Raw genomic sequence first — 25,370 nt, forward strand, 5'->3', positions numbered from 1 at the left:
GTGGACTTCAGATTGACTCTTTTTTTTAATTTAGCAGGTAATCTTTTATATGTTAATATTAAATACAAAAGGGCTTAGGTCTTATTCCGGTCAGCTTTGCAACAGTATACAAGAACGGTCTACGTTTTCTCAGTGGTGTTGTATCAATGGTGTTGTGATATAAGTTTTCATTACTGAATCCTTATTCAGGAGTGGACTGAGAATCAGGAAAAATCGACTTTCCTTTTTCAGCTTGAACTTTCAGGTTGGCAAGCTTAAAAATAAATGCTGAAATTCTTTTAAATGATATGGTGCAAGATGTCGTTGATCAGCGCTAGTGCTTTTAGAATACAGTATTTATTTTCTCTTAAAAAAAGAGATATTCATTTCTACCAGCATAAGCATATGCCATTTAAGTTTTCTAAAGAATGTTGCTAAATTCCCTGCATAACAAAAGAATGTTTCTTCATACCTGGATCTGTGTCCAGAGATTATTGTAACTTCTTTTTGTAAAAATATAAATAGATCAGAAGTCTCATCTTTTTATTCTTTAATACAAGACTGGTTTGGATTTAATTATCTTGACTTTTTTATTTTTAGCATTCTCTTTTAACTTAACCTCCGTCTGATGAATCTGATTTCATCTGTCTAACTTCAGATAAATCAACTTTTGTTATTAAGAACCAGCACGGCTACTTTATTGTGTGTGTGCGCGGACTGCCTGATGTTGGCCGCTGGATATGGAGCTAGGTGAAACTCAGTTTGAGACTTGACAATTCCTGCGTTGCCAGAAACTTCCCCTGCAGGGTATTTGCCAAAAAAAGAGTTACGTGGTGTGTAAGCATATAATATGATGTTGCAAAAATTATCTTGAATTGAGTGTTTCATATGTGACATAAGTCAAACGCTGCTTGACTCTTAGCTCTTAGTTAAAGGGGTGAACAGAGCAGACTTATGTCCTAGTGTGCTCGCAGGCACAATACCAGGGCCATCTTAACGTTTTTTCTAAAGCAATTGTAGATCTTTTTCGGTTTTCTCGTGGCTAACTAGGAGGTTAATGATTTGATGGAAAATTGTGAATAAACTTTATGGGGATTTTCCAAGCGGGAAAATGGGTTGTCCCCTGAAGTTGGCAGTGATTCAGTTTCCAGCTGTCCTGCTTCCCCCAAGGTATGTAGGAGGTCAGCATTATTTATGAGCAAGTACTGCAGGGTCTCCAGCTATGTAAGATCTTATCACTGCTCATCTGGAGACACATCAAAACTGCTTCTTAATGTGTAAGAGGTTTATTGATACCCTTATTAATAAAAAAACAGTATTTTGAAGTTGCATAGGGAAAATTCCATGTCCTTTTCATAGCTACGTTTTCTCTCTCCCTGTCAAAAGCGAGAGAACTACAGAAGCAGTTGACCTTCTCCTTAGCACCAGAGCAGGAAGCTCTGTGTAGAAAAGATGGGATTCAATTCCTCTCTCTTTTTTATTCTCTATGTTAGCACTTGAACAGAAGACTCAGGGTGCTAAGGCTCTGAGTTTTTCTTTCTCACTACTGTGTAACAAAATTCTCTAGTTATTCTGTCAGATGAAATGTGCGGACTCTTGTCAGGCTGGCCTGTAAAAGCAATCCTAGGTGACTATATTCATGGCTGACAGAAGCTATTGTAATTATGTTAGTGTCACCAGGAGCTGAGTGTCATTGAACCACTTAGTAAGTAGATAGATGGCTACGAAGGTGTTAGTTATTCTCCGAGTATGGTATAGGTTACATCCAGTCACTGTGGATATTAGACAAGAGGGAAAGCCGATTCTCTTAACCAATATTAGTGTGGAATATAGCATTTTCAGGAAAAAAAAATATTTCTTTTTAAGAAAATATTTTGTTTTGGAATGCAAAGACCAAACTAAACTGAGTCTTTTCAAGTTTGAGTAAGAGACAAATTCCTGAAAATGGCATCTGTGCGTACTAGAAAAATGTAATTTCTGATTATCCATTCATAGGGAGTGTAGAAAATGTATGTAGTATGACAATTTTTGTTCTGTAGTTTGTTGCAACCAAACATGTTCGTATATCAATAGGGAGTTATAGATCACAGCGAAGGGTGTCTCAGTCAGTAAGGTCAAGGTGATCAAGCTTGAGAACTCTTTGAGGGAGGCTAGAACTGAAGTGGGCTCTTTTCTCTCTTCCCCTTCCCCCCCACCCTCCCCTCATAATTGGTATTTTATACTCATCTCCACCTTCCCCCCCCCCCAAAGGGGGTGATTTCATCTGCTGTTCAACTTATTTGGGGGACTAGGTGTTGTTCTGGCTTTGCTAGGCCTTTGCTTATTCTGCAGGATTATTTGATTTCACTAGACATCTCTCCTGTTTGTTCTACATCTTTTGTACTTGCCTTGTGGATTTTATTGCTTTTACGTTTTTTCTTTACCCTATTTGAACAACCATACCATAAGCCTCTTGGCCCCTTTATGGTTTCACATTATTTATACGTTTATGCTTGGCTCCGTTAGAGAATGTGTGTCACTTTATTATGTTATTAGTATATATTACAGTGTTACAAAATGCAGTTGCACTGTATTAGTATTTTGGTTTGGATTTAGGACAAGCAGGTATTAAATCTTGCTTAGTCTGATTCTACTTCATGGGTGCAACAGGCCTCCCCTTTGGCTTCAAGTTTAAAAAGTAACCTGTCTGCTTCCTGCCAATGAGAAATATTTTTGCACCAGAGGTATATTAATGTAGAAGTCTAAACTTTGACTAGCTTTAATAAGTATTATTTTGATTTGAGGTACAGATTGGGTTGAGTTTAATTATGCTGTTAAAGTGACTTTAGTCAGCCTGTAACTGATTTACTTAATCACCTTCCTTGAGTCTCCACAAGTTCTCTTATCTAAAATAGAAGATTCATTAACTAGGTTTTTTCAGCTATGACAACATAACTTATTAGCAAAGTCTATTATAGCTCAGGAATTTTTCAAAAAATTTCTCTGTCCAGCAAAGCCAATTTGCTATAGCTATGAAACTCTTGAAAGGGATGTGACCTAATGCTTCCAAAATTGAGGTGCATCTTCTCTCTGCGGGAGAGAGGCAGACTAATCTGTGACAGTTAACTGTGATAGTTGGAGAGGAGAAGTGGCTATGTTCTGTTAGATGCTGGGAATCCTATTCAAGTAGTTTCTGTCCTGAAAACCTAATAACATCTGTTTGTGACTTTTTTTTTCCTACTTCCATTTGTTTTAAGGATATTACTTCCTGGGAGTGTTCACTTACTTCAGTAGGAGTCTAGATCAGTTTAGGTGCCTCTGGAGCATTAGTGAGTTTGTTTATAAATATTCCCTGTGCTGATTTGCAGATGTGGGGTGCTCAAAGCCTGTTTTTAGTTGTATCCAGCATTCGGTTTATGGTATGTGGAACAATAAGCGGTCACTGCATGTAATAGGATGATGATAAAGGTATCTTGGAAACCTTGATGCTAAAGTTGTGAAATGGACGTTTCTTTGGTCTACTTTAGTTTCAGTGATGTGGTTTCAAGCTTCAGAGTCATTGTGAGGCTTTTTTTTTTCCTGATGTTTCTTTTATGTTGCTTTCAAAAGCAAACAGTACAATGCTTTTGTAAATTATTTTCTGTCTTAGATTATTCATACTGAATATAGACACAGAGGTTTGTAGGTAATTTATAGATTTGTAAGTAATATTGCATCCTTTTGTGTGCCTGGGAGCTTATCTGATACTTCCAGCTGTAGCAACTGATCTAATTAAACATAGTATTTTTACCTACAAATTATTCTCAAGACCATCACAGCTGTAGCAAAATACCATTGTAAATACTAACGTCATCTTAATGTCACTAAGGCAATATTGCCCGTTGTTGGAGACTTGGACGAGCTAAGCTGTTAAATTTGGAAAATGTACCTATTTTGCAGGTAAACTTGTGGACTGCACTGTGGATAACTATCCCTGGGTTACATTTAAAGCAGTTGATTTGTAGATGAGAGTGCTTGCGGTAGGAGTGAGTTTAGCAGGACCTGTAGATATTTGTCTGTTAGCTCGTGCTGATCTCTGTGCTGCTGCAAGTACTGGACCGTAGGTGTAGAGCTGCTGGGTTACAACTGTGGTGGGATGGTGGCCTGAGCTGCCGCACCACTGCAGTAGGAGTGCAGACACATTCTCAGGCTAGCATTCAGAAAACTTTCTCCAAAGACCAAGAGTTAAAAATAGGTGTTGGCATGTAATCTAATGTTTCTCTAGTCTACTTATTTTGTTTTTTAGTTATTAGGTGGTGGAGTGTCCCTTATATTTTCCCCAGAGATTACAAAAATGTCACATTACCTGAAACTTCTCACCAGAAAGTTTTTTGGCTATTAGAATAAATAAATTGCATGCTGATGAGAATAGGAAGTAGTTCATGAGCAGTGTGAATAGTTCATTCAGGATATGAACTCAGTGCTTCTGGGTTTTTTTGGCTCTTCAATTTCATTGTTTATCACTGGTACACAACCAGGTGCATCTCCTTCATTTCTTAGTGTTCAGTTTGGATAGATTTACTGTGTTGCAATTTTCTACTGAAGGTTTTTCTACTTTTAGGTCCTTTACTGTGATCAAACAAATAATCCAGACATCAATTCTGCTTGCTCCGGCATTGGATTCTTAATGATTCTATATAATCAAGATCTTAATTTTAAGTTTCAAACAAGTGGCAGCTTCTTACAGAGCGCTATGCCTGTCTTAGATGTTTCTCGTCTGTATAATGACCTATGTAGACCTAACTTTTGTTTTTTCTGAAGACTTATATTGACAGCGTCGCTCAGGTACTTAATGAAAAATTAAGTATCTAGGTGGTATTGTAGCTGAAGCCAGAAAACACGTTGATGAAGCTTTTATGTTCAGAAAGTGAAACGCAATGACAGTTCACTGTGTGCAAGCTTCATTGGATTGTGACTTGCTGCCTTCTCTAAATACGTTTTTTTTTTTTTTTTTTTTTCCCAGACCAGGTTGTTCAGTTACTTTATAACATGAGCAGGTGTTCGTTAGAGAATAAGTTGCAACTTTGACCTGATATTTTGTTAAGAAAGATTAAAAAACAAGCTGTTACTGTCTTGACCTTCAGTTTCGGTTCATTCATCACAAAAATAAAAATGATGTAATGGCTAGTCTGATGGATGTAACTTGCCTCAGTCTTTTGATGATTAGAACTGGTTTCCTTCCCCTCCCCCCTTCCTTTGCCTCTTTGTTTTTATATGAAATATTTCATTTGTGAGTAACAGAACTTGATATCCCTTTTCAGACTGCTCTGGCACATCTGGAGTCTCTGGCTGTTGATGTTGAACAGGCTCATCCACCAGCTAGTAAAGAAAGCATAGACTGTCTGCCACAGATTATTGTCACAGATGACCACAACGGTATGGAAAAAAATAGTTAACTTATGCAAAGTTTAAAAGAACAAATTCAACTTTCTGTAATGGCATAGATAGGTATTTAAGTATACTTACTGTGCTGCTGACAGTGCTGTTCTTGACATATGTAATAAGCCTCTGCATCTTGAATCAGTCTGTGAATGTAACTTTAGGTCAGTTTGGAAGATTAATCTTTACTGGACTAAGTGTGATTTGTATTTTATCATTAGTGATACTGTTAGTATGCACTGATTTGACTTCAGTAAATTTTAGACATATATAATAAAAATGCTTCTTTTTCTTCGCACTTGTAGGCCAAGACCAGTGTTGTGCTATCTGTTGCAGTGAATATGTAAAAGATGAAATCATAACAGAGCTACCCTGTCATCATTTCTTTCACAAACCTTGTGTAACTCTTTGGTTACAGAAGGTAAGTACTACTAGGCTGACTTTTTTTTTTTTTTGAGTATTTGTTTTTTTCCTGGTAAAAATGGTTTGTAACTTTCTAAAAATGTGGGATGAAATATTATGAAATAACAGGTTAAATTATTTTTATTCTTTGTGGAACCAAAATCTATTTGAAGTGAGGAGAGTAATTTCTGTACTAACCTGAAGTGGAATGACCTGGTCTTGATTATTAAATGTGCATATTATATATAGGTATAAATAAACTGAATAACTGAATGCTAATCATTTGTATAAGGAGAGCTCTGGTTTTAGATAGGAGAGTTATTAGTATCAGTAGTTATTAGTTATATTAGTTATCAGTAGTAATGAGTTATTATTTGACTGGTTGAAAAGACAAATTTTCTTTACTGTACTTGTATCTGAAGTAAAGACAATGATTTGATTTTTCTGCGAGAGAAACCAAGAATCTGTTTCGCCAAAACGTGTGTTAGGCCCATTTATGGTAGAGAACAGGCAGGAGAACAGAAACACCTGCTGGAGTGCTGGTAGAGGAATTTAGAACACTTACCTTTGAGAAATCTATACTGAGTTAGCCTTCACTTTTATCATCTGTAATTACTGTTTCATTCAAAATGTGTTACAAAGGCTTGAATTGAAGCTAGAGTAAAAGACCGGGAACTGATCAACTGGTATTTTTAGCTCCCTCTTACACTCTGCTTTACATATAGTATGAGTCTGGATTTGATAGCTGTTAAATATTTGTTAGAAAACTACTAAGCTTACAGTTTCATGTCGCATTTCTTCCAGAGGCACAGGAAAAAGATTAATTCATTCAGATCAGGGGAGTAAGATGAGATCCCCCTTAGCATGGGTTGTTGGTGGGGGTTTTATTTTATTTTATTTTATTTTTTTAAGTTTCATAGTGTTATTTCCCTGTCTATGTTATTTGCATTGTGTCTTGTATTTTTCTACTCTCATAGTAACTGCTCTTGCTGAAAACTAGGAGAAAGTACTTCCTATTACTGTTGGGCAGTATCTAGTTTATATTTAATCTTTGCTTCAAAAAAAGCTCCCACCTGTAAAGTCTATTCTTTGAAGAGAGCCTATCTCTATGCAGTTTCTTTTATGTAACTGAGGATGAGGATGGTGTAAAAGCTAAATGCAGCTTTCCTTTGAGATGACGTTACGTCTCTTAGCTCTGTTCTAGTAAGCTCCTCCAGTGGATTGTGCCCTTGAGGTAGTGCTGTTCTTAAAATGTGGCAGTATACTTTGTAAATATGAAACTTTATCTTTTGTATTTAGAATTGCATGCAAACTGTGCAAATGACGTGTATTTTCTTTTTCTGCAGTCAGGAACATGCCCTGTTTGTCGTCATGTGCTTGCACCCATGCTTCCTGAAGCAGCTGCTGCCACTGCCTCCTTCCTGTCTGATCATGATTCCTCATCTTCTGTTCACAGTGCAACAGGAACGCCAAACTAGGGTGTGAAATGAAGTCTTGTCCACCAAAATAAAAATGTAAATTTCTCCTCTTTAATAACAATGTGAAAACAGTTATATATAAAATATTATCTGTAAATTATTATATATATATAGTATATATTTTAGTTTAGAAAGAGGATGTAAGGCTTTCTAAACTGTTTAGGTTTACAGTAGTAGCTGAAACTTTCAAATTAGAAGTTGGAAAAACATGCACCCCTTATTTTGCAGTAGAATGTTGCTGTTAACAATATCTAAAGCTTGTATTATGATAAATTTGTCCAAAAAGATAATTGATGTGGCACTTTATATGTTCAAGTTCTTGCAACTGCAGTGCAGTTGGAGCATTATTAAAGTTATGCTTATAAGCTGTTTTACATAACATAACCAAACTATTTGTTTTTGTCGAAGTTAGTGCCACTGAGTGACTTTGTAATTGATCTCTCATGTTTGCATCAAATGTGAAGATGTTCTGTGATCACAGCAGAAGCAGAATTTGGTTTCACTGGAAATAAATTGCATAATGGAACAATATTTCTTACGAGTTTATTCCATAAAAAACTTTTTCCACATGTCAGAAGGGCTATTAAATTGCTGATGACATGACAATCTGTGCTTTTCATAATGGCTAGCACCATTTTTAAGCGTATGTCCTATGTAAGAAGTTGAATCCGTGAGAGCTGAGCACCTGGTTCCTTCAGTTTTTGTTGAAATTCCATTCCACTGATCAGCTCTTTTTAACATTTTTTCTTTGTTTCCTTTTTCTTTATTTTTTATATTGGATTGGGGGTTCTTTCCTACTGAAGATATAGTTAAAATATTTCTTAGGCTCTTGGAGTCTTAAGTCTGAAAACTGTTGTAAGAACTTTGTGCACTTAGTTGAGAAATGCATTGTCACAGTATTCCCCAAGGTCAGCACAGGAGAATGGCAGTGGAATAAACTGGTTATTAGGATAATTATTGTAAACTTATTTCAGAAATATAAAAATGAACATTTCTAATATTTCCACTGGTTGTAATAGGCTGTGCTACATTTAATATTTTAAAGGAAAAAAGACACTAGATTCTGAAATATATTCCTATAAATAATTTCATGTCTCAGAATTTTTGCACATGCTGAAGTTAATCTTATCAGACAGGAATTTAAGATTTGGATGTGTATATGTGTCCCAATGGCTGTTCAATAGGTTGTCTGTGGTCTTTGGATAGATAAGCAATTTCTACAGTGTTGCTGTATGGGAAAAGTTTATGTAGGGTTAAATCCAAACCCTACTCAAACAATTTTTTCCACTGTTTCCAGTAACTAAGAGTTGAATTAAGCTCTTGAAAGGAATTGATTAATAAAATTATCTTCTTGTACCAACTCTTCAGCTACTCAGTTGTGATTATGGCTGCCATTGTAGTCTCTCATTCCTTGACAGATATTAGTGTGTTCTTTTAACAGCAGTAGAAGTTAAACAGTGCTCATTTTTGAGGGGCATATTGAATTGTGTGACTTGTTTTGCAGTGTAACTTGTGGACTGGAGCAGAACAAAGAATTGATGGCAGTTGACATGAGTCTACTCCTGAGGGTTTTCAATTAGGTAATTCCACACTTCGGAGTATAAGGAAGCCAAAACAGTAGGCTACTGGTGAGAAGTGGCAGATGTGGTTAGCACAGCTCCTTATAGGCTTATTTTCTTGTGGGAAAACACTGCATCACATTTCACTGAAATAGGCATCAGTAAGACTTTGGGAAATGTGATGAGAAACATATACTTCTAGGCATATATCTACTCGTTGGTGAAGTTCATGCTAAACCACGGAACCAGTGCTGTGGAGTCATTGAAGTAATTGATCCGTGGCTACCAAATGCTCCGGCCAATAAAATAGTAACGCAGTCTAAACTGATAGTTGATCCAAGGCCTGTGTGGCGCCCTGGGGTGTATGTAGATTTAAGAGAAGGTGGAAATTAAAACATTCATATCCCTTGCAGGAAAAAACACAGAAGGTTGGACTTCATTGTTTGGTAGTATTAAGCTTGTCAATAGGACAGTTGTGTTCTTCAGTAGCTCCCATCTGCAGCAGCAAATGCTGTGACAGATATTTTAACCAGCCATTACTGCTAGAACAGCACAATATGATGGCCTTCATTAATCTCTTAACAGTGTTTTATAAAGGGAATTACTTTAATCTCTGTGGCAAGATTTGGAAACACTCTTGGGCTTTTTCCTTCCTTTGCTGTGTGTTCCTGGCCTCAGCTCTCACTTTTTCCTGTTTCTAAAAAGCTGGTACATAGTTGTGTAAAAGAGGAGTGTTTGGGTTCTTTTTCTTTTTCTTTTTCTTTTTTTTTTTTTTAACTTGAATGTAGAGGTCTTGTTGGCAGATCATCTTTCATGGCTCCTCAACAGAGGAAACAGCAGGTGAAAGATCTCTCTAATGAGGGGTTTGAAAAAGCGTATGCTGGAGCATACCCAGAAGATATTAAATGAAAGCGTATGGCACAGAATAGGAAGAGTCAAATGATAAACCACTGTCCATGTTTGTTGTGATTATTTAATTTTTTGTGGTGAATGACATCATACCAAATTGCCATGCAGATTCTGTGGTTCCTGCTTTGAATCTAAAATGTATTTGGTTAAAATAGTCCTGGTTCTTGAAAAGGCCCTGCAAAGTATTATTTTTTTCTAAAACAATAAGAGCTAATCTTTTTCTTTGTTCAAAGAGAATATTCTAGACATTCTTCAGTAAAAGAGCTTTTAGCTGCAAGGAAAAATCCTTTTCTTCCATGTTGGGTAAAAACAAAACATTCAAGAAGAAAAAAGAAATAAAAGTGGGAGGAAAAAAAAAGGCTTGTTTCTATGAGAGGTTCGTTATCTCTGCATGCACCGGTACATTGGAGGCTTCCAACTTAACAGTCTTTTTTTAAAAAAAAAAAAAAAAAAAGTGGATAGAAAAATAACCTACTTTGATAGTTCAGTAATATAAAATTCATTGTGCAAAAAGTATTTTTGGTAAACTAACTGCAAGATGTAAGCTGAATGCATTTGAACACTTCAATAAAACGCTTTCATTCCAGAGCTAACATGCGATTTCTTTTTTTGTAAGAAAAAAACATAATGTTTTAAATTTGTTTCCTCCTTACCCCTATGTTCAACTCAGGTGTGTTTAGAGATTCTGTCAGGTTTTGAAAGAGACCCTAAAAGGATAAAAGGGCTTTAGCTATTTGATGCAGAGGCAGCAAATTTTCTTACTTAGCCACACTGAAAGCAGCTAACCTAACATGAAAGGAACCTCCCCTTAGGTTAAAAGGGTAGTTCAGTTACTTCTCGGAGCCATTTATATCTTAGGATTTCTGTTAAGGTTACTCAGAAAACTCTCTCTTAACACTCACAGGTCTAGCAGCACCTCCTTTGTTACATAATTTAGAAAGTTCCAATTTTTCCCCATGTTTCCTTATTCTGTATTTGATTGAACACTTGGGAAAAAAATTGTATTTGCTTTTTTATTGATATAAAACAGCTGTAAAATGCTATTTTTCTTTATCTCTACAAAAATAACTCCTTACAAGCCATATAAGCTGTTTATACCAAGAATATTTTTAACAGGATGCTTAAACATTTGAAAACTTTATACTGTCTTTCAGAAGTGTCATGCAATAACTTGAATTCTGCATTCACTGTCACTTGTAGCAGATGCTTATATGAATGCTCAGGAGGCAGATACAAGGTAAGTCCATGCAGCAGAGCAACTGGAAGTGGCTTTCTAAAAAGGGATCAGTACTAGCTGGATTCTAGTCTGGGTTTTTATTCTCTTGCCATGAGATAAAGGGGAGAGCACAAATCCAGTAGCCTTTCGAGGTACTGGTAAGCCAACATGGCTCAATGTGTTGTTCCCTCTGTTTTCTCTTTACACGTTGGATTCAGCTCTCTATTGGCTCTGCCAAGACAAGCAGCAGCCAGTTGGGTCTGAAGTAGTTTATTTCCTCAGCTTATTTCTTCACGTTCTTTTTCTACTAGCTGACATCAGTTACTTTGTTCTTCCTTTGGAGTGGAAGTGTCCAGTTGAAGCTCTTTTGCTGCAGGCAGTTTTTCATATGCTTGAGTTCACTAGTCAAAGCTGTTTCAGAACTGTGGGCCACTGATTTCACTTACCATTTGGCACTTAGTGCGTTATTAGCTCCCATGCTTGTTTGATAGCACCACAGCCTCAGCATGTGGTGCTACTTGGACACTTAACGCTTCCCTTGAATTTTCATACCCTCCACCTAAAGTAAATCTGTCTCTTGTTTTGTGTGTGTGTGATATTGCTATATCATTCCCCCTCAAAGTCCAATTCCAATGCATCCGTGTTCAGACATAGCTTCCAGGCTTTCCAGAAGAACAGTAGAATTCTAGGCTGCAAACTGGGGGGAAAGGCAGTTTCTTTTATAGGTCTCTCCTTCTCCTACCCCTTTCTGCAACTCTTCAGCCAGCTTCCAGCTGTGCTCCAGGTCCAGCAGATGCCCTCTCTTCCTCAGTATAACATCATCCCACCAGATGGCCTTGGGCTGCAGTTACAAACCTGGAAGCAGGTGGCAGGGGAATGGACAAAGATGTGAGAAAAGTCCCAAAAGAAAATAGCAGTTGTCCCGCACTGCTAGAGGTAAAAGTGTAGCGACTGCTTTCAGAGAAGGTGATTACCTTTTTATATACTCTAGCCATGTTATTCTGTGGGGAGAAACTAGGGAGGCTTCTAACTGGACTCTTTCCTCGACATGAGTAGAACAAGCAAGCTGTCTCTTTTTGCCTCCGTTTGAGCTGACCATAGTGCAGTAGTTAGGTAATCATGAAAACAATTCTGCTAAACAAAGAGTTTGTTCAAGCCTTTCAGTGAATTGTAACAGTAATAGCTTGCTTGCTTAATGGCAAATGCATTTCCACAAAATCTAATGAGTATATCACTATTTTCATAGGGAATTCAAAAGTGACAATTCGTATTAAAATAATCACTGGAAACAGTTGTAGAGCTTATGGATGGAATTAGTTTGTAGGCTTTTAGTTGTTGAAGATTTATTTAAGCTCTCGCTCTCCAACAAGACGCAACTATAGTTGCTGAGGGGAGTATGATACTATTTTCGGTAGGTTTATTCTTGCTTAGAAAGCCAGGCAGAAGATCACTCACTCCAGGAAGAGTCTTTCTCTTTTGTTGCACGACTATTCTTTTACCTTGAAAGTACTTCTTTTGCGCTTCTTTTCTTATAGAAGCAAATTTAATGATGCTTCATTGAAAACTCAATGTGTCCAGAGAGTACTTAAAACTGAGGCCTGGTTGTTGGTGGCTGGTGTTTTCTTGGGGAATTTTAGATGAGCTGGCAGATATTAGTGGATAAGGCTCATAGTCCAGTGTTATACAGGAGGACAAACTGGGTGATGATCATCTCCCTATAGGCTTAACATGGATGAATCTAATCTCGAAGATTAAATCAGTGTTCAGGAATCCTAAAGTGCCACCGTCTGTTGCTGAAAATTGTGCTACCTTGCCATTTAAGTCCTGTCCAAACTACTCAAAATTAAGTTTGGTACTTCTTGGAACCAAGGGAGGATAAGGCTTCAATATGAGCTCATGTCAGATTCCTCACATACACTGTATTTCAAACTTCACCTGAAATTTCCGTACAAATATCAACTCATTTACCCATATTCTTTCTGAAGTTGCATATAAATTATATTAAAAAAAAAAAAAAAGTATGCTGACTTTGAGAGTAAAATCTGCCAGGTGATTTTAGGGGGAGGGAGCAGAGGATATTTTGCTGAGAAAATGATGTATTCTGTATGGATTTTATATATATTTTGATATGATATATGATATATATATATATGGATTTTATATATATTTCCGTATATTCTCCCAAAGTGTACTTCCAGATGCATTATCTTTTGCTTTGAACTTGAAAAGGCATCAATCCTGAAAAGGCCCATTGTGTTTAGTGAATTAATTTAAGACTGCTGCCATAAATGATGCATTTTAAAGCAGCAGTATCAGGGTTTCATTTGTACTTTCAAAAAGCCGACGTATGCAACTCTAGCAGTCCATTTCAGGCTCTCCTTTTAACAGAGCAGACTCTCAGTGGTGACAGAGCAACTTGGTGAGTACACGACTGAATTGATGCTGTGATTTGAGTGTTGTTGCTATTGGTATTCTATCCTGGATAATGTCCAAAATAGAAGAAAAAACTAATTGGAGTTTTTGAAAATCTATTTTATCTGCCTTTTTTTTTTTTTTTGGAATCCACACTTTCCTGTGTTTTGTGTTAATGTATGCTTTAGGGCATTCTCAGTGGTAATGAGAAAGGAGAATATGTTGGTCGTGTGCAGTCCTTGAGTATTGTCAAAACTGTGCATGCAGACTGCTAAGGTGCATGATTATTTTGTCAAGAAAAGAAATATCACTATGCGGAGAACATGCTTTTATTCTTCATAGGCAATAAACAAAATCTTTTTACAGATTTTGTTGGTCCAAAAATTCCACATAATTGTCTTTTGTTTTGGCTCGAGCTCTGAGGCATATATTATAAATAATGATAGACAAAACAAGTAAGGATAGTTATCAATAAATAAGTATAAGGGTTTAATAGCATCTTAGGGACGAAATGCAAAGGGTAAAATGTAAAGACTTTCCTTTATATCAAATTCACTTTGCCATTCAGAGGCATAGGGAAAGGCTTTCAAGTGGATATGAACAATTAATAGATAACATAAAGGAGTGGTAATGTTAAAAGATTGCAGTCCAGTGTTTCTTTATCAACCTTTAAACCAAAGTAAAAACAAGTTGTGAAACAGAATTGCCTTCAGCTTGCTAGACAGGAGCTTTCAAAAAGGCCTCAGGGAAGTCAATTCATATGGTGAGAAGGATTACACTTTTTAAGTTTTAAGGTTGGGTGTCTTGTGTCTGTTTTTTTTAATCGAAAGCAATAACAACACTGACTAATAATAGGCGGCAGCTGGTAGTTGATAGCTCTGAGATAGGAAAACTGCTGAATTAAAAAAAAATTATTGAAACAAAATACTCTATTGTAATTTGAGTGACTGTGACCTGCTGATGTGGAAGATGATCTCTGTCAATGGTTAGAGAAGCTTCACTGTGTATGAGTGGAATTCCTTTCTCTTACTGAAAATAGAAATACACAAAATGCTTTTCTAATGTTGCTTTAATGTTACAGTAGGAAGATACTAGCTGCAGAAACACTGACACAGATTTGAAATTATTGTTTGCATATTCCAGTCAGTTTGCTAGTAGGTGAATGTTATTTTAAGGGACTATTTTTTGACTTGCTAGTTAAGGAAGACGCTCTTGTTAGCGGTAAATAGGCTCCTCTTAAGCTGTTGTAGTGAAATGCATTGTGGCATGTATAGAAAAAGCCCTTATCTTTTTTTTTTTTTTACAGTTTTTTACAGGCCTAAATCACAAGTTACATGAGAAAAGCCTAATCTTTAGAGCAAAAATTTATCCTAACAAAATGGTTTAGTCCTGATTAATTATATTAGTTAGTTTGACCCAGGAGACACTGTATTCCAAATGCTGAATTTTAAATTGTTTGGGTGCCAAGTAGTTAAAAATACAGCTTTTTTTTTTTTTTTTCTCTCTCCCCTAGAAAGCTTTGGGAGAAAGTAAAGTTGTATAGAAAAATACCGGTATGGATGGAAACAGAGGAATTCTAGCAAAGAAAGGAAATTCTTATATGGCTAGCATGACTTTGCTTTTTTGAATCTACTCTTGTGACCTCTAGCAGCGATAGAAATTCAGAAATCAAAGTAGTTTCAGAAATGTGAATCTATAAGGTTTGGTGTGATCCACGAAAACAATATCATAATCTTATTAGTCCTTGCTTCTGCATTGTTATTACTTGTCCTCTGTTATGCTTAAGTCTAAATCCTGAAAACATTTGCAGAGGAAAATGCTCTTCAGTATGTTGACTCAACAACATGTAAAGTATAAGCTTATTATGTAAGTGTTCGTAAATTCAGAGTCATATTTTATAATGCCATGCATCTTATTTGTCTGAGAGCAATGAGGGATAAAAATTAGTACTGGTAAGCAATCTAGTTCCAGATAACAGACTTGGTACTGTTTATATGTAGGTTTAGCTCTGCTTATAGTGAGATATATTGTTGTTCTATCTGCCTGTTAACACAGATTTAAATGAAAAAAAAGAAAATAGAGTAAGGTAAATCTGGGGGGGAGGAACATAAATTGATAGCATTTTGGTGTCAAAACTAATCTTAATGGCCTTCCTTTTCCTCTGTTGTTGTTGTCATTTTAACTTTGATTTTTCAGTCTAAGATCAGCTGGTTTTATATCATTCTTGCATCTGCAGTGAAGCATGTAAATCTATATTTAGGTAACACTACTTACCTTTGTTTCTGGAGACACTTGAAGAAAAGGGCTGGTTTCTGTTGGGTTCCTTTTCCTTAATATCTATCTGAGCCCATTTATCTTTTTCTGTTTTCTTGAATTTTTATTTTTCTTCTCTCTTTCTGGACTCTGTGCTAGGGTAATGCAAACTAGATATGCATGAGGAGAAATTCAAAATAAACACATACCAGTTTGAAAAAGGAGACTCACCTCAGTGCACTTTCTATATTTTTAGATATTATAGTGTGTAACTGGGTGCCTCCAGGCATTTCTTCAACTTTATGCACTAAGCAATAGAACATTTTAATTATTTTTTCAAATTCATTCCATCCTTTAACATTGTGCCTTTTTTTCTGACAATATGAAAGATAAGACCATCCTAAAGCAAATATAATATCACATAAAGAGCTTGTTACAAAACTCTGAACGTTTGGGATAAGAATGAATAGCATCACTTAAACAGAAAAGCGATGCAAAAAAAACAGATGATCTTCATCAGTACTTGTCTGTAGCATGGTAGCCCCAGTCCATTTTCAGTTCTGTTTCTCCCTGGGAGACAGAACCCAGCAAGTTTCTTGCTTGGAGCTTTTCTTTACAAGTTTTGAATTCGCCTTTTTTTTTTTTTTTTTCTTCCAGTGAAGAAATGCCTTTCATATCCTTTCACTTCATGCATTTTATTTTATTTTTTTTGAAAGCAGACAGTGGGAAGAGGAGAAACAGGAGCAGAGGAAACATAGCCTTTTCTGTGAATCTAAGCAACCTACCTTACCAAGGAAGACCAAATCGAGTTGTGAACGAGAAGGGGAAGGAGCCCAAAGTGGAGCAGGCTACACAATTGTGCTTCTTACAGTCCTGTCTCACGGCACAAAGCATGCAAGCTCCCTGGGCACTGCTAGCTGGACCATAGCGCTCTCTGAGCTCTCCAGGAAATCTGGCACCTGATTACTGTGACACGTTCAAAACTCTTTAGGTCTAAATCTTATTTGACCTGTAAGAGATGACCTCTAATTTGAGAGGAAGAACTTGTTTGGGGAGGGAGGAAAAAGAAGGATGCCTGTGTGCCCCGAGACATGTTGAAGGCAATCTAATACTGCATATATGAGGCACATGTCATTGGCTGAAGGGTTTCTATCTGGAAATATCACACCCCCTTCAGGCTACTTTCCTGTATACTTTCCAACTCTGAATTAGTTAGTGTAACTAATCAAAAGAATGAAATACCATTTCATTTGTTGAAAAATTATTTTATGATATGTTACAGAAAATGGTTTGATGAATGACAGTATTAAAAGTATTTATAAACACAGGCATATTATTAGGATTTTATTCCATGTGTGTATTAAAGCGAAACTGTCTAAAGATAATACTTGCTCCTTCCATATATTACGGAGGGTTGTTATCTCTGCAAGTAATTCAAGCACAGAGCATCAAGGACAGCCTCTGGATTCAAATAGTAATTAAATTTCTAAACATTTATAAATTCTTTTGTCATCCTTTTTGGGTTTATACGTGGTATGCCGTGGTGGTTTTTTGTTGAGCTAGTCTTCGTATTCGATCCTTTGTTTTGCATGACATTACACTTCTGAGGCAGATGGCTATATTCCTGCCCACTCACCACCTGTATTCTGAAGCTATCAACAAGTTAGTATGATCTGCTAACGTGTACTAATAACACACTGTTTGCCTTGTGATGCTGCAGTTTGGAACATATTAGATGATGCTGGCTAGTCCCAACTCTTCTAGAGTAGCAGAAGATGGCAAATTCAGGGATAGTACTGTAGTGCGAGGTGACAACTCATCAAAGAATTTTAGATGTTCTTTCTAAAAGAAAAAAAAGGGAGGGGGAGCACTTCAATGCAATAATGATTGTTACCAGATTTCCATAGTGTCTGTTGCATAATTTTAACACTCACCACATAATTGTCTGACTACTAAGTGATATGATAATAACACAGGTCCAGATTAAATTACAATGTCTGAATGAAGTTGTTTCCAGTAATAACCTACCTTTAAAATTAGAATTACACTTATGTACAAAGACAATGGAATTTCTAGTTCATCACAAGAGGAGTTAGAAGTCCTTTCAGGATCTGTTATCCAAGTAAAAATGCATCAAATATTGAAGAAGTTTTTGAAAAACTATGAGCTGATGTTACATTAGGTTAACAAAAAAAACTCTTAAAAATGTATTTATATTGCCTTGCAATTAGAAGTGATCTCATGCAATTTTGAGCTTTCATTGATTATTAGCAAAAATTTTGTCTTTTAGTATCACACAAACTAAGCTTTGATGAAGATCTAATTCTTCAAAATCCTTGCCACTCTCTCCATGCATAAAATTAAAATATATTTGCAATCCCCAAATGCAAAAGGCCCTTGCTATTAAGTGACACAGATCCTCATCCAGATAACTGCTATATTTTTTGGAGATGGAGCAGTGAAAGAGCAAAAAAGTTGCTGTGCCTTTGTATAGATCTCTTGTAAGTAAGAGTAAATCTCTTGTTCTTTCTTTGTATGTATGCACTGATGTATGAAGTAATGACTAATTTTGTGGAATATCATAAGAGGACATAAAACGGCAAAACTTGCTGAAAGAGGTTGTGAAAGTTCAGTTTTAAACCCTCAAATGCATATTCATTGCAAAGAGGTGGCTTGTATGCATGCAAGCATTTGCATTTTTTCTGTGCTACCAAGAAAACCAAATGAGGGGTGGACAGTGTTACATGCTTGAGTGTTTGCATTCCAACCTCAGAATGTCTTGATCGTGGGTTATTCAATTTTTTTTGACATGACCAGTGTTTACACCTCTCAGATTAACTTTATGTATTAAAAAGATACAAATCAAACCGCCATAGTCACAGTAGAGATATCATTTAAGTAATTGGTGTCTATTCAATTTCTTATGAACATTACACATGAATATTACTAAACACAATTATCTTTTACATATGTATACATATCTTTTGAGAAATTACATTAATAAATTCAGAATTAAAATTTCAATGCAAACTTTTTCAAGAAAATGTCAGTTTTGCATTAAATTCTTTATTGAAGTTGTGAAAACACTCCCCAGGTCTTTCCACAATAAACACTATTTGTTATGCAGACTTGAATTTGTTGTCCTGAGCACATAAAAGAAAGGTAATCTGTTTGTGATTTTAGTATTTTATTTGCAAATGTGTTATCTTAGCCTTTCAGATGTGATTTTCTGTTAATTTTGCCTATCTGTGTTATCACCTTGTAAGTGCCCCATCCTCTGTAGGAGTTAGGTGGCTTTTTTCATATTGATAGTTTTCGTGTATGCATTTATTATATGTTGAGCATCTTTTCAGGAATACATCTGCAGCATAGGAATCAGTGCGGTGTTATCAGGCCTACCTACAGTCCCATTCACATGCCCGGTCAGATAACCAGCTTCCAGCAGTGCCTGAGGATGATGCAGTCTGGCCAGTTGTTTTGCAGAGTAAAGCAGCGTGCAGCACCCAGCGTTTTCGGCCGCCTAATGAATTGAAGTGGAAGAACAGGGAGATCCTGTAAGCAACAGGAGAGTAAGTAGCTTCTGTTGCTATTGCCTTTTTTGTTTGTTTGTTTTAACTGCTTTTAGGAAACTTCCAATTCATGAGCAAACTTGTCTTTGATTGTGGTAGAGGATGAAGCATCATCAGGCTTCTGTTAATGCATTTTTTCCGCTGTCTCTTGGACAGAGTGCTTTCTTTTGTCATACTCTGATTTTTTGGCTGCTTCACAAGATCTTAATGAATAATGTTAAGTACAAAAAAGGTGATATTTAGTCATTAGATGACTGACTTTTCTAAAGGCAAAACTACTGAAATGATGTCAGTTACTACGACAACATTAAAAAAAAGTTGCTAGATTTAGTATTGGTTGGAAGCTGTTAATTTTTATATGAAAATGTATCTGCTATACTTTGGATAGTGATTTATAGTTCAAATTGGGGAAGCAGAAGGAAATTAAAGGCTTTCTCTCACTAACAAAATGTGAAGACTACAAAGTAGGTTTAAGTCTCAGATGGGGAATCCATATTTCCACTGTGTGTAGTCAACTGGCATTTTCTGTAGAATAGATAAAAGTACTTGTAGATTACTGTATGCCTGGTTTAATGTCAACAGCAACAGTTAGCCTTTTGGTTTTCACAATCTATATTGCATTTGAAGGCGATAATATTGTGGAGCTTGAAAAAATTTTTTCGTACGGTTTTACTGAGAAATGTTTGCATCAGAAGATTATTTAACGACAGGAATTTTTAATTCTTGTACAATTCTGCTTGAACATGGAAGTCAGTGAACTAAAATCTTATTTAATATATTTAAATTTGTCTTCAAATCAGCATTATTCAATGAAGAAATATCTCTTCATTTAAAAGTATCTATGTACCACTAACCTAAGGCATTTCACGTTTGCTTTCTTAAATGATTCATAAAATTAACTTGTAGATTGTGGGTGGCTCATAAAATTTTGATCTGGTGAACACTTGAAAAAGCATTAGGGATCATTGTGAGAAGTACTTTCAGAAAAGAAAAACATTTCCTGTCCTAAATGCTTGTATACTCTAGTGTAGGATTATAGAAAACACGTTAGGCAGCAGAACTGTGTAGGAAGAATAGATGGGCTATGGGAGACTGAAATGCCTGTAAAATAAACATGTTTTGCATAAAAATGGGTTGTCTTTTTTTGCCAGCTGTCTCCTCGTTATCAGATAACAGAGTACTAGAGTCATTTTGGCAGAGTTTTCAGGGAGGATTTGTAAGAGGACAAGGCAGAGGCTTTATGGAATTTGACAGGTAGTTTTACAGAGGCATGTCTGTAGGAGAAGGCATCTTGGTACTTGAGATAGAACTCTCTCTGGCACCGCACACTAGTGGGCTTTACACACGTTTACTGTTGCATTTTATCTTGTAAAAGATTTCCATTAATTTCAAATGTCATACTGTTTTAAGTTAGTAGAAGAGCTGCTTGAGTTGGGGCTTTTGGTTTAGCCCACATAGCGCACATCTTTTCTCTGGTATCCCCTGGAAGCAGATGGCTTGTGCACTTGGGCAAAGAGCCTCAGATGTGGTCTTTATGGCTGCTTGTAGCTACCAGGAACTTGATGTGCATCATTATGGGATAACATGCTCTAGCAGATAATCACAATATACTGTTTTTATACTGTCCAAACCATGGCCCCAGTGTGTGTGAGAATCACTGAACTAGCATTTATCTGAGGAGACAGGAAGGGATTTATGAGCTACAGTGTGGGAGACCATCTGATTGCAGGTACAGCCCTGCTGTGACTTCCCCAAGTCGTTTTACGGGGAGGATATGTACTGAGGTCTTTGTGGCCCTTCTGCCAGTGCCATCCTTCTGCCAAGCACTGCCTGTGTGATAGCACCCTGGGAGTTTGGTCAGAGAGGGCTCATGTGGAGCAATAGTACTTTGCCTCATAGTTAAATGGAAAGAACGAAGGAGCTGATTTTGCTCCCTGATGCTCAAAAAAGGATTTGAGCTGACTGTCAGCTTTGTGACTCTGCTGGCCAAAGCATTTGTGCTCTTTTGAAAGCATTAAAAGTCTCCTAAAAGTTGTTTTTGTCTCAGCACTATGTTGTAATCTCTGAAAGAAATGCGTAAACCTTGATCTATTGTTTCAGAGGTCACTAAACAGATGGATCGGTGTTTAGATTTGCGTATTCAGAAACTGGTGCAATTCTGTGATGGTTGTATAGGCAATATAATTTCAAAACAACTAAATACAATCTATTAATTTTTACAAGTGCAAGTAAGTCACAGTATGCTTGCAGTGTTTATTACTAACATACAGTGTGCATCCATGCGTATGTGTACGTATGAAAGAACAATAAAATGTCAACATTAAGATGAGAAAGCACTGGAAACAGAAGGCTCATTCACTTAAACGTGTACTCTCGTCAACTCCAGTACAAAAAATATTTTTGATACACTTTCATTTTTAACTCTGTGTGTGTGTATGTATAACGATAGTCCTTAGAATATCTGCTGTCTTTGTTATTGACTAGTGTCTTGTCTGTCTTCTCAGCAGTGTGTATATTAAATTTTATTTTTTAAATGAAAAATTAGTACAATACAATTTCAGATAGCAGGTATTTTATTTATGATAGTTGTACTAAAATCCCAGGATACAGTAGTATTTTATGCTTGTTTAAATTTTTTATGGCTAAAATACATACCTAAGTCTCAGTTTACATGAACATGCTTGTAACTTGTATATGTAAATATTTAACTGGCAATTAGAATATATATGTGATATCGTCATCTTGCTGTATTTCTGAAATGTGTTTTACATGTGTTCATTCCACCACATTGTCACTTCCATTTCATGTGGGGCTCCACTCATTTATGATAGCAGCAGGATCCTGAAACCAAAGCTCATGGAGGACAGAGGGTATTGTCTTGAGTTCCATATTTGCTTGATAGTCTTTTTTTCTTTGTATTTTTCTTTATATCAAAACTAATAATAGGCAAGCCATCTCTCTGGGTATCACACAGACTTGGTTTTGCCTGGTCACCCCTGTCTCTGAAATTAGGCTCATTGCCTGCTAGATGTGTCCCAAAGACTGGATTAATCAAAGAGAATTTTTTTTTTCCTCTAAAGGAAATGATTTGGCCCATAACCTTTAAAATATTTTCATCGATATGCTTTGTCAAATCATATAAATTAAGTAGCAAAATCATTTTCCAATTCTCATGAATCTCTGAAAGAATTATCATCTGTGATTTGGAGTCTGTCAGCAAACAGTAACCACGTAACAGCAAACATGTAACTGTATGCATGTATAATACACGTCAAACTTCATTTTTAAAAGGGTTCAAAAACTCAAGCATATGTACAGCATACCCTCTGACGAGCTGCTCTTGCAATCTGCTGGAGACTTTGTGTATATTACCACGGATTGACTGCAAAGCCAGCCAACTAAAGCTACTGCTGAAGTGAATTAACAAGAGGCACCAGAAATTAGTGTTGAATCCCAGTCTGGAAAACACGCAATGGGTGCAGGCCACATCATCATAACTCATAAACATTTGTGAAAGCACAGCATCATCAGAAACAGAGGAAAAGTTCCTCAAATTGTTTCACGCATGAAAAACAACATTTTAAACATGATCATATAACATGAAAATGCTTTGGGGCAGTTGCCTTCTCCTGCGCATCAAACTTTGAAAGGAAATTCCTGTTATCTATTTTGCTATGAAGATATCAGAATAACTTACTGGTGCAAACCCACAAAGTTTCTTACTAATGTTTTGTAATTGGTAAATTATAACTTCTTGCATAAATAGATTGAGAATGTAGCTCATATTAGATATGATATAAGGCATGAATTTATAATTTACTTGAAACAAGAATATAATTGTGTTTGAATGGAGGAAATATTTTAGGAATGATCTAATAGCTCTAATTTGTTCTGTGTGGTTCTGGCATGTTGAGTATGGTATTAAAAATGGAAATATAAAATCTTTGCTTGGTAACCGCTTGGTCCAGCGGAGGGCTACAATGATGAGGGGACTGGAGTCTTGTGAGGAAAGGCTGCGAGAGCTGGGCCTGTTTAGCCTGGGGAAGACAAGACTGAGAGGGGATCTCATCAATGCCTACAGAAATCTGAAGGGAGGGTGTCAAGAGGATGCAGGCAGACTCTTCCAAGTGGTGCCCAGTGACAGGACGAGAGGCAGCGGGCACAAACTGAAACACAGGCAGTTCCATCTGAACATGAGGAAAAACTTCTTGACTGTGAGGGTGACAGAGCACTGGAGCAGGTTGCCCAGAGAGGTTGTGGAGCCTCCTTCTCTGGAGATATTCAGAACGTGCCTGGACGCGATCCTGTGCAACGTGCTCTAGAGGACCCTGCTTGAGCAAGGGGGTTGGACTAGATGATCTCCAGGGGTCCCTTCCAACATCAGCCATTCTGTGAACTAGGTTTGTTGCACAGTGCCAAACAATACTTATTTTTTTTCTCCTCTTCTTTTGCTGACATTGCTAACTAGATACTCACAGAAACATAGTCTACTGGGGACTGTGTGTAGTGCAGTCCCCCAGCTCTCCACTGTTCATGTTGCGGTTTATGCCTCGGCATGCATTCCCATTGCATCTGGCGAGTCTCTTTTCCACTAGCAGGATTGTTCTTGCTTGCAAGAACTCAAGGGCAGTGCTTCTCTCTTAGCCCTTCCTGTCATTAGGATTGCTAACAATGATGGGATTTTTCTATCTCTGCTGTAGTATATTACAATTCTTTCATAACTCAGTCTGGTTTAAATTCATCTGCCGTTAGCTTTCAATTTCAGGATTTACGACAGGGTTAATTTTGGGCCAGTGTTTGTAAATCTGGATCTGCAAGGACACTGGTTCTTTTTTTTTTTTTTCTTTTTCTTTTTCCCCCCTCTAGAAAAACAGCTTGATCTGATTTCATACTGTGGTAATTCTAGTTGACTTTCCCCAGTTTGAGAGCTCATTGTAGTGGTCTATTACTGTCTGACAGTTTGATTCTATTCTAGGTTACAACATATGGGAAGAGGGAGATTAAAATTGATGCTGTAATTTCACTTGCATGATCTTTCCTCTCTTTCCTCTTTCCATTTGGCACGATTGGCAAAGTCAAATTAATACATAAGGGTACGATGTGTGGGCCATAATACAGAAACATTCTAAACAACCTGTTTTCAGTTGTCAGTGCATGAACAATAATTACTTGCCAGTTTTCCTAACCATTTTAGTTGTTACTGAATATAAATGTTTTGAGGAATTTTAACATTAGAAAATCTTCAAACTGTGTCGGAATTACCTTACAAGTTCACATACGCTTAAATGTCCACTGCTTTCCTGAGTCAGAAGTCTGAAACAAATTCTTTCATATAAGTCCTCATCCCACGGACCTGGGAAAGCACAGAACCCCTTCCTGTTCTCCCTATCTGGAACTGATTATCATTATATAATACAGTAACATTGTATTTCATTCTGATTTGTATCATTCAAGTATGAACAGATTGATGCTCTGCATTTTCTGCATTTATGTAAATATACTGTAAATGTCAATTTCTTGAGAGTGCCAGAAGGGAAGAAACTACAGTTCCTCCTTCCTTCCTCTTTCATTTTTACTGTTGAAAATCACATTTATCACTTCTTCGAGCTACTGACAGTCTAGAACTTTGGAGGGCAGGCATGCTGCAGCTGCCTTGGATCCATCACTGCTGCACAGCCATGCAAACTTAAGTCCTTGTCACCCCTTTAGCTCAAGATTACTTTCAGCTGTGATTTCCTGGGTAAATCCCAGTAAAAATGACTTTTGAGATCTGTGACTAACGTTATGACAAATCATGCTACTTGTTTCTGAAAGCCATTTTCAAGTTAACATTATTCGAATTTGTTTTTCATTATTTCTGGAATACTTTTTTTCCAGCAGATGCCTTATATCTATTTTCCTCCTAATTACTTTAAGAACAAAATCATTTCAGGGGCATACATTTAGAGATGCATAAATTAATCACAGAATCACAGAATGGTTGAGGTTGGAAGGGACCTCTGGAGATCATCTAGTCCAACGCCCCTGCTCAAGCAGGGTCCTCTAGAGCATATTGCCCAGGATCACATCCAGACGGGTTCTGAATATCTCCAGCGAAGGAGACTCCACTACCTCTCTGGGCAACCTGTTCCAATGCTCTGTCACCCTCACAGTGAAGAAGTTTTTTCTCAGGTTCAGATGGAACTGCCTGTGGTTC

General features: G+C 36.8%; 1 protein-coding gene across 20 annotated transcripts in view; it reads left to right on the top strand.

The window, feature by feature from the left end:
- LOC138060823 (E3 ubiquitin-protein ligase Praja-2-like) overlaps nt 1-25,370 on the top strand; it is a 157,068-nt gene that overhangs the window by 129,710 nt on the left and 1,988 nt on the right. For 13 of the 20 annotated variants that reach the window (XM_068924902.1, XM_068924905.1, XM_068924908.1 and 10 more), the window contains 3 exons: nt 5,259-5,373; nt 5,682-5,797; nt 7,125-10,317. In XM_068924902.1, the coding sequence (XP_068781003.1) occupies nt 5,259-5,373; nt 5,682-5,797; nt 7,125-7,256 (363 nt within the window). In that variant the 3' untranslated portion in view covers nt 7,257-10,317. Of the gene's footprint in view, nt 1-5,258; nt 5,374-5,681; nt 5,798-7,124; nt 10,318-10,878; nt 10,962-16,324; nt 17,558-18,958; nt 21,970-25,370 lie in introns of those variants that run through there. The other 7 variants (XM_068924903.1, XM_068924915.1, XR_011137306.1 and 4 more) reach the window with 6 other exon arrangements.

Source organism: Struthio camelus, chromosome W (genome assembly GCF_040807025.1).
Source record: "Struthio camelus isolate bStrCam1 chromosome W, bStrCam1.hap1, whole genome shotgun sequence".
Lineage (NCBI taxonomy): Eukaryota > Metazoa > Chordata > Aves > Struthioniformes > Struthionidae > Struthio > Struthio camelus.